Below are 14,272 nucleotides of genomic sequence, written 5' to 3'. Positions count from 1 at the left end.
AAAATAACCTACCTAATGTTAGCCATTTATTACTGCTTTTTAGGATTTTGTGTTTATTAATGTCTAGTAAGGAAAAGTCACATAATTCTTAGTGCTTCCAGCCAAAACCTAATCTAATTCTAATGAAGCATTTATTAAATTATAAAAATTAAATTATAAAAAATTACGTTTCTTCTGTTTTTATGTTTTATCTTAAAAAGTAAATGATCCCTTATTGTGTGGATTAACCAGGACAATTTATACTGCAATTTATACAGTATATATATAATTGAACTTCTCTCAAAATTCAATATACTGTATTTTTAAAGTTCTATATTTTCCTCAAAATAAAAACCTGCCTTACAAGAGCATTTATCTTGTATATAAGCAGAACCATTCATGAATATGAACAAAAATATTAAGGTTCTATGGCTGGATACTTGTGCTCACTTGATAAATATACAGTGTGTGGATGTTTTCCCAAATGATTGTACAACCCATCTTAAAGAAAGTAAAAAGGAAAGTGCATCACTTTTTTGTCTTGGTTCATTTCCACTTGAGAATGTCTTTGATCAGTTGATAACATCAGTGTCTGGTACTTTGCCACACACTCTAAAGCTTTGTTTCTACCCTCATATATTCCAAACTGCTTGTATCACATTCAGTGAAAACATGTCACTATGATAACAATTTAAATGAAACATAAATTTATATCCTTACTATATTTGTATTTTGTGCATGCTTTACCTTAGTTTTGGCTCAATTACCTAATTCAAGAACTAATAGTGAATGAAATTTGTTCTTCATTTGATGACTTCATATTTTACACCGGATGCAAAGATCTTATCCAAGCTAAATATGCAGACACACACCAAAAATGCAGTTCAATTTAAATTATTTTATTAATTTAAATATTAAAATAGATTATTTAACACATTAAGACAATTCACAGAGGACACAATATAATTAGCTTATATGAAACATCAATATCCATAATATCCCTTTTAATATAAAAGAAGACAAACATGTTATTAATACAATTATACTATATGTTTTTTTACTGGCCAGCAGAAAAATGGCAGTGTTATTGTTAGTCCATTGTGGTGTTCCACCATAGACAAAATTAGTTATTTCTGACGTTGGCTTGAAGCAGGGTGCCAAATATCTTGTCCCAGTGTGTAAAATAAGGAGCGTAGTTGGATTTGAACTTCAAGTGATGGAGGTCGTGATGACGTGCTCCACCAAACAGTCCAAATGGCACTAGTCTATGCGTAGCCCAAGGAAAGTCGTAGCCACAGTGGTCCTCCACAGACAGCCAAATGTTCACAACAAAGAAGAGCATCTCGGTTAGAGGATGACAGTCCAGCATCATAGGATTGATAGCAGCAAAGAAACCCAAGGAAAGGGTCTCCCACGCTCCAGAGTGCTCAGCAGTCAGTGCAAAGGTGGAGGTATACTTGTGGTGCACCTTGTGGAAGGTTTTGTACAGCCACGGAACTTTGTGGTGAATTAAATGCCAGATAAAGTACTGGAAATCAAAGAGCAGCAGGCACGCAACAATGTCCAGGATCACTCTGATCAGCCCAGGAGCCTCCAGAGGGTAGAAGACTGGTCTCCAGTACCAGTGTAAGACAGTCAATGGGAAAATGAAGACAATGTGGTTGTACACAGTCTGCATGATACAGGTCCCTGCCATTTCCCATGTAACTTGGGTATTTGGCTGAATCTTGTATTTTCTGATGAAAGCTGCCTTGGAAGAGAGGACATCCAGAATCACAAATGGTAGACAGAATCCCATGTAGACGATGAAGGAAAACAGGACTGGAAAGAAAGGAGATTTAAGGTAGGCATCCTGTGCCCGCACAAAGTCCCAGACGTTCTGCAAAGTCAAAGTGTCCTGCATCTTTGCTGCAATCTGGCTCTGTTAGCACAGAGCACAGGATTCTTATTGTGAATCCAGTCACCACGCCTCCTCTCTCCTATACGTCATAGAACATCATAAAAAACAGGGCATGTCTGGGGTTTTCCCTCGGATAAGGGAAACCATCAGAGGTAGCAAGATAAAGAACTTTTAACTGCTGGTAATGCCATATTCTATTTTAAGATGTTGAAAGTTCTGAAGTTGAAAGTTTGAAGATTACAGTCAAAGTTTCCTTAGTATAACGAAACAATTTATGACTGATTTATTTTCTCTGCTTTGACCAATTACCTCTCACTTAAGAAGATTTGAATATTTTTTTTTTACAATACATTACAAGCTTTTATCCTCTTATTGTCAATATGCGTTTTGTATTAATGTCATCCTCAACCTACGTATCAGTCAGGCAATTTATTTATATTTATTAGCATGACTTTGTATGGTGACCATCATTCCAAACAAAGTAGCGTTAAAACAGGAGAGTTAATAAATTCCAAAAAGAACACACAAAGTTAAACAAATCTCAAAATCATGTAATTAAAATCTTTCAAAATGGACTTACTTAAACAATGTCAAGAAGACAATGGCTATTTCTTTTTGTATATCAGCGCTGAATGTTAATAATACACTTGTAGTAGATTCACAGAAACAGTTACTGTATGTTGAAAGCTTTTACACATGACTAGAAAATAAAATGAAAAACGAAAATTGTGGAAAGTTTAGATTAATAAAAACAAATCTAGGGTAACAAAATTTTCCATATTGTTTCACTTCAGACTTTTCTTCTCATATACTGTATTCCAAAAATATTGATAAAAATGCAAATCTCTAATCATAAATTGCTAAAAGGGACATGTTCAACTTGTTACTCACTGAAATGACTTAAGAACGGAAGATATTTTTATTAAGTCTACATCTTAATCTACATTAAATCTTTCATGTCTCATAAACACAAAAAGGATACCAAAATATCAGTCCTGTAGCTCCAAATATTACAAGACTAAGATAAAGGAATACAAGAATATAGTTAAAAAGGCCATCAAAATACAGTGTTTTCAGGTTGGATAAACTAATGAATAAAGAAAGCCCCAATCTTTAAGATTTTACAGAATATAAAACACAGACCTAAAGAGCAATGCACACTCAACACTAAGGTGCATGATCTCCAGAAAGAAACTTACCATAAATATGTGCTCCAAGTGAGCAGATCATTCAGATATTTAGCTATAGTATATTTTAAAATATACCTTAATGTCTTGGTAAAGGTATACTAGTCTATATAGATAAAATTAGTTGGTTTGTGTGATAAACCTCTTCTACACCAAATACAAGTTAGAGACATCCCTTTTCGTTTATTATTTTGCGTCTCTCAACTATGAAGATTATTCCTCCTATTTGGGGGATTCTGATATCCTCCTCCTGATGCCCAGGCAACTATTCTGTGCCTATAACACCATAATTACCACTCAAAGCTTTCTTTCAAAACCCCGCTTCTCAGGAAATCACAATACCTGGTGATGAAAAGGTTTTCGCTTAAAAATACTTGTATAAGAAAACTAGAGCGCCATCTAGAGGTCAAAGAATAACATTACATTGATGTTAAATTAAAAGCTACTGTAGATCCTTTTTTGTATCCAATTATCTTTCCTTAATCAGAAAACTGGTCCGGTAAAAATCAGAGTTCCTGGTGAGGATCACGGTAATCTGAAGCCTATTCTAGGGAACATGGCACACACATAGGTACAATTTAGAGTTACCGATTAAGACTTTGGGAAGTGGAAGAAAACTGGAGTACCTGGAGCAAAAACATGCTAACACGCGAACTCCATACACCCCGAAAAAAGCATGTAAACTCCACACTACCTTAAGAAAAAAAATGGAAAAATTCACACTACCTGGAGAACAACATGCAAACGCGCTAACTCCAGAATACCTGAGGAAAATAAAACATGAAAACTCTACACTACCTGGAGAAACAAACATGAAACATTCACATTACCTGGAGAAAAACATGCAAACATGTAAACACACTACCTAGAGAAAAATAATGCAAACGCGCAAACACCACACTAGCCGGAGAAATAAACATGCAAACTCCAAACTACAGTACCTTAAGCAAAAAATCATGCATACTCCAACCTACCTCACGAAAAACGCGTAAACAGTGTTAAGGCACGACGGTGAAGAATGGATTCCAGGACCCAAAAGCTGTAATGTGGCAGTCCTAACCACTATGTCAATGCTGTTTTATTAAGCACAAAATTGTATATTACATATTTTTATATTTACTGTTATGTGCATCTCTATTTAAATGCCTTTTGCAAACAGAACAAGTAGACGATTAGACCTTTTTCCTCCAACAGTAAAATCAGAAATTACATCGAAAAGTAGTCTTGTCGCTTTCGCCGTATCAGTTCCGCCGTCATTTCATTTCTTTATTCAGAACACTGTGCTTGGATGATCATCGCGCCAAAAAGACGAGAAACGAGCCAAAAAACTAAGCAACCCATAACGTATGACAATGTACTGTACATGTATATCCCTCCCCCCCAAAATTAAATACCAACAGAAATCAATAGGAAGAACATTGGTAAAGTCTATAGTGTATAATTGTGAAAATAGTACACATTACGTACCCAGGAGATGCCAAAGGGAGATTCTGCACAGGGCTGATACATTTATTTCAGAGGACTTAGATGGATGTCAGGTTTTCAACACGATAATTTCGCCAAGTATTCACTTATACAGTAGAGCTGAATACTTGTTTAAAATTGTATTGCAATCCATCCATTTTCAGCCCATTAGGGAGAACTTTGCTCAACGTTATCACGCCTTCTTGTTACCTGTTCATTTTCCTGTGGTGTAACGCGTTTTTGTTCAAGATGTGTTGTGAATTTATATCCATCTCTCAGATTATTCCTCTTACTGAGTAGATATTGAAAGCAACGATTTATTGATCATTCGAAAATAAGTAATGGCTGGTTGATTTGGTTACACGGCATTACACTGTATTTACTAGGGACATTTAATAATTCAGCAAGCATCAAAGCACCCATACTTTAAGGGCAAAAAGTGTCAAAATCTGTATATCCGCTATATTAATAATGTCGACATTCTGTTTATACACTATGTTAATAATGACCAACAGCGATTTACTGTACACGTACTGTATTTTTAAATGTTAGTGCAGACGTGTCTACAGTGTATACTCGTTCTTCCGGTGATAAAGCCCAGCTCAGATCGATATATAAGATTCCGTACCAGAGCACGTTTTTCTTGAGTATGAATTTAGTTCAGAATATATACAGTACTCCGTCGATTTTAATAATTATTTTATTTCAAGCATTTGACTTTAAAGCTGGTGCAGTACTTGCTAGCAAGCAAGGGATAGGGCGTGTTTTCAATTTCTTCTGACGACCTCTGGCTTGGGAAACAGAAACAGTTTATTAACTTGAGAAATGGAAACTACTGGATGGAGTTTCTGTTTCGTTTCTCTGGGTGTAAGAAGCTTGAAATCAACAATCGGTAACCGCCGGTACACAAGCTGCACTTGTCGACACTATGAGGTAAAACTCTTTACATTAATTTTGAAATTTTCTGTAAATAGCGTTATACAGTATATGACATTCGTGTGAATGAAACGAATACGAAGAATTGTTGGCGGTTTCCTGAACTCAATCAGAATATCCACATTTAATACTCCGCAGTCCCCATTCATTCGCAGTCGCGATGATTTGAGATGGATTATAATATTCGTGTTGAGCGAATACTCGAATTAAAACTTTGTGACAGTTTATTTTGGGATTTTTTTCAGCAGCTTAATCGACAATGATACTTCATGCACACCACTATGCTAATTGTATATGACTATCCTGCTGTACTAATAACCAGATGTTTTAAACTTTTTCCAAGTATTACCATTTTCAGTGTGCGTTATTGACTAACAAGAAATGAAGCGTGAAAAGTCATAAATTAGACACCGTAACATACAGTATATACTGTTTATATATATATCATGTATGTATGATCTTTTTTAGTAATACACTTGTAATATACCCACTACTTTTTCTTATCGCTAATAGCAGCATTTTACGTCTTTAAAAGCCAGGGCAGCGTTGATTCGTGAACCATTGCACTGAAGAAAAGCCATCCCTTAATGCCCAAAAGCAGAAGACTAGTTTAACTCATTTTAAGTCAAGCATAAGACTCATTTTAAGACTAGTTTGCAATAATCCAAGTAAAGATTATTTTAGTTAAAACAGCTAAAGAGACACTGTATTATCAGCATATAAATACACACATGTACTGTACTGTATATAAAATTGCAGTCATCAATTATTTCTTACCTACTGTAGGTTAATACCAGTCTTTACAGACTACCTCAGGCAGATAGGTTAACATGCAAAAGAAACATGATTACCTAAATATGTGGTTTAATAAATAATTGAGTATATAACTATCTTGTTGCATTTAATATGTAAAAAATAATATGTAAATTGAGCAAACTTGTCTTTGAAAAGGAGTTTTCATCAGCAAACTTTTTGTCCTGCAATCTGAAATGGTGGTTTTAAAGTTTCTTTTTCTCTTCCAGTGCCCCACAGAACCAAGAACTGGAAGTCACACTGAAGACACTTGAGTGCCACTTCACATGGGGAATAGAGAAAGGCAATGTGAAAGATCTGGATAACATCCCAGAAAAGCTCCTGGACAGAATAAAATTCTGTCACCGTCGATACCATCCCACTTTCTTTAATGTGCTGGCATTCATTAGTCAGACAACAGGGAAGAGTGAAACTGGTCTTGAATTCCTTAACAGGGCTGAAAGAGTTTTAAGGGAGGAGAAGTCATTCTCAGAGGCTGACTTACTTGTTACTTATGCTAACTTTGCCTGGATATACTATCACATTGGCAAACTAACTGAAGTCAGCACTTATTTTGGCAAACTGGAAAACATATGCAAGGGTATCCCACAGTCGTCAAAGTATTCAGCCAATGTGCCCAGAGTTTATGGAGAAAAGGGTTGGACATTTCTAAAACTTGGGTCCAGATACTATCAAAGCTCTAAAGAAAGTTTCCAAAAAGCTCTGCATGGAGATCCAGAGAATGTGTCATTTAACATTGGGTATGCAGTCGTTCTCTATAGACTTGAGGGAATGATAGGGAAAAGAGTGAATCCAGAGACAAGTGATGCAGTACGTCAGTTAAAAAAGGTCTTACAATTAGAGCCTTGTGATTCTGAGGCCATGGTGCTCTTGGCCCTTAAGCTTCAACACGTCAAGAAAGAAGATTCTTTGAAACTCATCAAACAAGCTCTCAGGCTGTCTCCTGATGTGCCTCAGATTACAAGGTACGTGGCAAAGTATTTCAGAGCAGAAGGATGCATTGACCAGTCCCTAGCAATCCTTAAAAAGGCAATAGAGCTGGCCCCCCATTCATCCTTTCTGCATCACCAGATTGGCCTTTGTTACAAACAGCAGCTCGCTCTAATGTTTCAAGCCCAGAAAGGTGCAAAACGCATCCCTGCGACTGAAAAAAGAGCCAAGGCTGTGGAGTGCATCCAGTACTTCAAAAGAGCAGTAGAACTGAAGCCTTCCAATATACATGCTAATATTAACCTGGCAGAGGCCTATGGAGAGAATCGTCAAATAGAAGATGCAGAAAAAGTCTATGTTAGCTTGCTGGAAGACCAGAGTCTCTGCAACTCTGACAGGCAGCACTGTCACACCAGCTATGGGTTGTTTCTGATGTACAAGAAAAAATCAGAGCCTGGCGCAATAAACCAGTTCAAAGCCGCATATCAGTTCCGAATGCAGACATCAGACAGAAGGCAGGCTGGCAAAAAGCTGAAACAAATTGCAGAAAGGCAACTCAAATCCAAGGAGAAGGTCAGTGAGGCCTTTGAAATTCTGGCGTTTTTGTGCACCGAGGATAAACAGGAGAGGAAAGCTATGGAATACACAGCAAGAGCAAGGCAATTTGCAGCAGGCAGTGCTGACCAGCTCAGCGCTGCCTTCAGCGAAACAATGAAGCTGAAGTAGATTGAAGACAGCAACAAAATAAAGAATGCATTTCATTTTTTTTCTTTACTGGTGTCAGATCTATGGTGGAAAGGAAACCAAGATGAAAAGCAGATGCCTTTTTAATCAGATAAATGATTTGAAAATTATTTGAAATCAAAAGCATTGAAAGTGTGTAATTAATCTCTAAAACATGTTTAGATTTTCAGATAAAATAAAATGTATACATTGATTCATTAGAGAAAACACCAGAGAAATACACTTTAAGTAACCATGAATGACCTTGTTTAATATAAAGATGCTGTTACATAAGGAAATGTACTATGTATACACCATGAGTTATGTGAAATATAGTGGACATTTAAATCTTATAAACACAATGTGCCCCTAAGTAAACCACAAGCAATATTTTATACTATGCTGTCTTTTTTGTAGTTAAGCAAGAATTAACATCAAAAGTGCAACCTTAACAAATGATTGTATAACAAATCATGTATGGTTATAAATACACAGTTAAACCACTCTTTATATTTATGTAGTTAAAACTTTAAATCCCTTTGTTAAATCTTCTTGTATCTGCTGAAAAAGCTATGAACACCATCTTGCTGAAAACTTGCTTTTCTTCTCTCGGTCTGCAATAAGGAAGAAGACCAAGACACGAACGTTTCAGAGATCTAGTTAATTATATTGCCATTTGCAAAATGTGGTTCTTTCTACCATTTAGGAATAGCAATATCAAGCATGTAATGTACTGTATGGTCTTGTGATTCTAAGAAGCAAAGCATTTGTTAAGGATGTAAATAAAGACTTCAACATAATTTGAATGGACTTTAAATATTTAAGAAATTTGTCTGCAGGGGAGAGTACACTAATTACATTATTTCAGTATTTTAATAATACAATAATTACATTATTTTAATTACATGCATCAATGACGTTATTTTAGTAGTTTGGTCAAATCCTAATAAATGTAACGTAGAGGCAGACATATTGAAAGTTTATTTGCCATAACTCATGTGGCAGAGGCTGAAAGATCCTCCATTTACTTTCATGAAGAATGAGCCAGGTGAACATGGAGTAGATATTTGGAATAAAATATTGTTCTGCGCACTGTCAATTTTTTCCATGGATGCAGTCTGATTGCCTTGCATTTTATTTTTGTTTCAATGCCCACTCCTTATTTTTGCTGTGGATCATACTGTATTTTGCACATGACACAAATCTAGAGACTTTATATAGCTACATGGAGGTAAGTTCAAACAAAACCATCAGATTGATATGACTATGAAGCCTGAGCTTGGTAATACCAACCACAACATCAGGCACACTCAGCGGACAACTTACTTGCACATTGCAGTATTTCTCCAAGAGCATTTGCGTGGAGCATTGGAGAATATCAGAAGATGGCACTAGATAACCTGAAATTAATTAGACATGTGACTAAAGGAGCAGGGCTATTATGAAAAAAAAAGACATCTGCTGAAAAAATAACAATATATTGCCTCAGTCAGACATATTGCACTGTTAAATGGCTGCCTCTCATAAACAATATTCAAACTAATAATAATAATAATAATAATAATTGCTTACACTTATATAGCGCTTTTCTGGACACTCCACTCAAAGCGCTTTACAGGTAATGGGGACTCCCCTCCACCACCACCAATGTGCAGCCCCACCTGGATGATGCGTCGGCAGCCATAGTGCGCCAGAACGCTCACCACACATCAGCTATCAGGAGGAGAGCAGAGTAGTGAAGCCAATTCATAGATGGGGATTATTAGGAGGCCATGATTGGTAAGGGCCAATGGGAAATTTAGCCAGGAAGCCGGGGTTACACCCCTACTCTTTTCGAGAAACACCCTGGGATTTTTAATGACCACAGAGAGTCAGGACCTCGGTTTTACGTCTCATCCGAAGTATGGCACCTGTTTGCAGTATAGTGTCCCCATCACTATACTGGGGCATTAGGACCCACATGGACCGCAGGGTGAGCGCCCCCTGCTGGCCCCACTAACACCTCTTCCAGCAGCAACCTTAGATTTTCCCAGGCTTAGCTTCAGTGGGCTGCCAGTTGTGAGTTGCAGGGTGATATGGCTGCTGGCTAGAACTAGAAGAATCCTCTCAGCAGCAGCACACATTTTAGCTTTTTAAGCTGTGCATTCAGCACTGAAATTCCTGGTGAAACAAAAAACACCAGAGTGCCAGGGAACAATTGTACAGAGAAAACGATAGCATCCAGAGGACCAACGAATAATTTAGTGTATTCTTTAAAATTTCTCATCTCAAAATAGACTTCTATACCGATCAACAGAGTGTGATGCAATTATAAGTAATCTATTGGGCTGTTGTTTTTATCCACAACTTACATGTGTATTCACCCTCGTGACTCTGTAATGGATAAAGTTGTTAGAAAATGGATGGATGGGTATATAACTTTCGAGAAATGTTGATGTCAGGAATGTTTATAATTTGCTGGGACAAATTTACAAGTAGCTTGACTGTCATCATCCCTTCCTAATATTAGTTGACAACTTCCATTTGGTGCAACATAAAATGTGAAGGAACTGATGAAAAGTGATGAAAAGTATCTAAAACCAAATCCTCAAAAAGCTCATTCCTGATGACAGAGCTCTCTTGATCTAAGCGAGCACTTGCTCCTGTGTGTGTGTAGTATTCCACAAATATGTCACTTTGCTCACCATCTTCTTGTCTTTCGTTGGTTTGTCCAGAATTGATTTTTATTTTCAGATTCTGCACTTTAGGTAACATTCCTCTGTTTGTCATATTTGTTTCATCTTAATTTAAGACCTAATATACAAGTATTTCCCCTTCCTGAATAAAGGCACATAGTGATTTGTACTTAAAATGTTAAAAATAAACACTGTCAATGTGAGAATTCATTCTTCTAGCAAAGAGTGGTCACAGAACTTTCCACAAGTACGAAGATAAATTAAAAAAAAGTTCTATGCAACCCCCTAGCGGTCAATGGTTGTTTTTTTATTTCCCGTCTTAGATATGATTGTTTGTTGATCTTGCGTTTTTTTGTTTTACATCTGTATCCTGTAAATTTAAGTTTCATTTTCATTGGGTAAGGGTTTGCCACAGACACACTTTCACTTTCTGCAATCGAAACTGTGTCAAGCCAAGTCTTCATTATGGCATAAGTATTATTAAATATTACATATACAATATATACACATATTCATTACACATATATTCTAATACACATTTTGTATATACAACAATTATATTTTAAACCTAATTTACTTCATTGTGGTGTATGCTTTCCCCTTCTGCAGAAATGCTTGTGCTAGAGATGCTCTTAACATATGCTTCCTGTCAAAAGTCAGTATTTCATTTGTAGCCCTGAAAAAAATATTTAAATATTAACGGAGGTAGATTGTATTCTACAGTATTTTTTAATACAAAAACCCATTGCCTAGCTGTTTTTTTATCTGTATTTCACATCATACTGTATAAAGTGATTTACAGCCTACTTTTCTTTTTAGCTTAATCATTGCCATTTAAGATCTGTTGATATCCTGGAAGACACTGTACTTTCACTAGAGTGTCACTTCACATGGGACCTCAGAAGGGAAGCCACTGACCTTGAAGTTCTTGAAGATATGCTTCATGAAGATGAACTGTATTGTCTGACTAGATATAAGGAATGGACCTACAATCACTTGGCCTATTTGAAGCACATACAAGACTTGAAAGAAGAGGCGTTAAAATACCTAAAAAGAGTGGAAAGACTGATGAAAAAGAAGCATGTTGATAAATCTGAAAGGTTTCTCACAGTTACTTATGGGAACTACGCCTGGTTGTACTATCACATGGGTGAGCACACAAATGCTCAGGAATACCTGGAGAAGCTGGAGGAGATTAACAAGAAGTTCCCCACAGACCCCCACCTCGGTGATCCACCCTGCAGTGTATGGGGAAAAAGGATGGACATATCTCAAGCCCCGGAGTAAGGATATTGAACTATGCAGAGAGTGCTTTGAGAAAACCCTTGAAAAAGAGTCTGATGAACTGGAGTGGAACTTAGGTTATGCTATCCTGATGTATCGTTTTGAAAAACTTGTAACAGAAGAATTTACTGCTGAGAACTCGCCTGCACTGAAACAGCTAAGACATGCTCAAAATCTCGACCCAGAAAATGCAGCTGTCAAGGTTCTTCTGGGGTTAAAGCTCCACCAGTATCAACAGCCTGAAGCCTTTAAAACTGTGGAGGAATGCCTGAAGATGACACCAGACAACGTGAAATTCGATATGCAGCCAAGTTCTACAGGGAGAAGGAGCTGTTTGAACGTTCTTTAGATCTGCTGAAAGAAGGATTGAATTTGTTGCCATGTTCGGCATTAATGCATTGTCAGATGGCCCTCTATTACAGACACAAGCTGTTCAAAATGAAAGAAACTCAACGAAAGAACACCTCAGAAATGGATGAGATTATCAGGCAGTGCATTTTGCATCTTGAATTTGTGATAAAATGCAAACCATCATTTGCTGATCCTCAAATAGATCTGGCAGACATGTACATAGAATGTGGTAAAATCCAGAGGTCTGAAGAATTGCTTTACACTCTGTATAAAAGTCAACATACCAAAAAGGAATCAAAACAAAGAATTCAGCTCTATCTAGGAAATTTTAACTTCTACAAGAAACATTCTGAGTCAGATGCAATTCTACACTATAAAGAAGGAATAAACATAGGAACTCAAACAGTAAATTATGCACGGTGTTGTGACGGACTCTGAAAAGTTGCTGGAAAACGACTTAAAATGAATGCACACGATGGAAAAGCATATGGCCTTCTGGGGTTCATGCATCAAACAAAAAATGAAAAGCAGCAAGCAATTGAGTGCTATGAGAAAGCACTGCTGTACGATACAGGGAATGAAGAATATTTGAGTGCTATGTGTGACCTGCACATTTCTTTGAAATAAAATTAAGGGGCACTTCAGCAAGAGAATCTTCATTAGTTGGGCCAAATATTTATTGATGTACAGTAACATTGAGACAAAATGTATTGAGAGTCTGATTTTTTTACTTGTATTAGGCTTTCTGTGTCAAAACAGTTATGAAGAACAAAGTTTATATTTACCACAAAAAAGCGTTTTGAGTTTTTCTGCCTCATAAATCTTTGAAAAAACATTAATTCTGTTTTCTTTTGTTGGGGGAACTTTTTGGAGCCATTTATGCACTATGCACACACACATACTGTATATTATTGAGAGTCTGAAATGCATTAATTGTGTTTTGGTGTAACTCACCTTCCCGAGGGAACGATTGGCTGCTCATGCAGATGAAGCTGACAGGACCTCATCTGTCCTCTCAAGGACTGAACCAGGGAGATGCTGCAAGAGTGAAGACTGGGTGGAGGGCGGTGTGCAAGAGAGGCAGAAAGAGGGAGCTCAGGAGGCAAGACATTTATGTTTAGAAGAACAGAAGATCAACATTTGACCTTCTCCTGAACATCTGTCTTAAAAACTCCATTTGCCATACTTTGCTCTACTTATGCACAGCTTGCTTTGGGCTCCCCCGCAGTGCAGTAGGCCTCTCTCAGCTCAGCACTAGCACAAGACCTCAGGAAGAGCTTTAGATTGGGTCGATATGGGAATGTAGGTGGGGAGCCTTGCTTCAGAGCAATGGTCTTTGCTATCATTTTTTCTATTTACTTACATAGCCAGAGATTTTTCTTTTCAGTACAGTAAGTTTGCGATGCCAGCACCCAGAGCTTGCCGCAATGTCACGCTATGTGAGCAGTTGACTGAACAAAAAGAAGGATCATGGACATTATTCAACCAGCGCGGCTGGTGGGTGACAGCCTGGCCCCCTTGAATTGAAAGCCGTTTTTAAAACGTTTTACGCGGGGGCAAAATTCCCCTATTTGATCAGCAGTGGAGCAGGTGACTGGTAGGAGATGGCAGGAGATGGAGCTCATATTCTCACTTGAACGTTCATTTTGTTTGTAGTTAGATCAAAAGAAAAGTTAGTCCTGTTTCTGGAACGGGAATGGGATTATGCCCAGTGAAAGCATACATGGTCCATAATTTACATATTATGCCATTGATGTGTCCTGTAGATCTTATTTGCATTTAGTATGATGATAACTCAGTGTCACTGGCATCTGTCTTTGTTGTAGCTAATATTGTTGAAGTCGAGCCTTTGCCATGGAGTAAGTGCATTTAAAGATGTTTTTTCATTTTTATTTTTTGTTTTTATACTGTAGAAAAATAAAAGATATTGTCTGAATACAGTGCTTTTGCAAAGATATTATTAATGAAAAAATACTGCTTTGTTTGGCAAAAATGGTTTAAATAAAGTAAAACTTTTAATTGTGCCAAAG

At 37.1% G+C, this 14,272-nt stretch overlaps 2 protein-coding genes and 1 pseudogene across 2 annotated transcripts; 2 read left to right on the top strand and 1 right to left on the bottom strand.

The window, feature by feature from the left end:
* Positions 1 to 857: 857 nt before the first annotated feature.
* ch25h (cholesterol 25-hydroxylase) lies at positions 858 to 2,586 on the bottom strand. The gene has a single exon (XM_088916761.1). It carries the CDS (start codon positions 1,880 to 1,882, stop codon positions 1,103 to 1,105), a length of 780 nt encoding a protein of 259 aa, XP_088772887.1. The 5' UTR covers positions 1,883 to 2,586; the 3' UTR covers positions 858 to 1,102.
* A 2,516-nt stretch (positions 2,587 to 5,102) lies between these two features.
* ifit9 (interferon-induced protein with tetratricopeptide repeats 9) lies at positions 5,103 to 9,029 on the top strand. The gene is made up of 2 exons (XM_088917917.1): positions 5,103 to 5,463; positions 6,489 to 9,029. The coding sequence occupies exons 1-2, from the start codon at positions 5,459 to 5,461 to the stop codon at positions 7,933 to 7,935; spliced, it is 1,452 nt and encodes a 483-aa protein (XP_088774043.1). The 5' UTR covers positions 5,103 to 5,458; the 3' UTR covers positions 7,936 to 9,029.
* Positions 9,030 to 9,157: 128 nt separating this feature from the next.
* LOC148834693 (interferon-induced protein with tetratricopeptide repeats 3-like) lies at positions 9,158 to 12,869 on the top strand (annotated as a pseudogene).
* Positions 12,870 to 14,272: the final 1,403 nt, after the last annotated feature.

Source organism: Atractosteus spatula, chromosome 5 (genome assembly GCF_055471065.1).
Source record: "Atractosteus spatula isolate fAtrSpa1 chromosome 5, fAtrSpa1.hap1, whole genome shotgun sequence".
Lineage (NCBI taxonomy): Eukaryota > Metazoa > Chordata > Actinopteri > Semionotiformes > Lepisosteidae > Atractosteus > Atractosteus spatula.
Note: the sequence above shows the minus strand (reverse complement) of the source record. Positions and strands in the feature narration are given on the sequence as shown.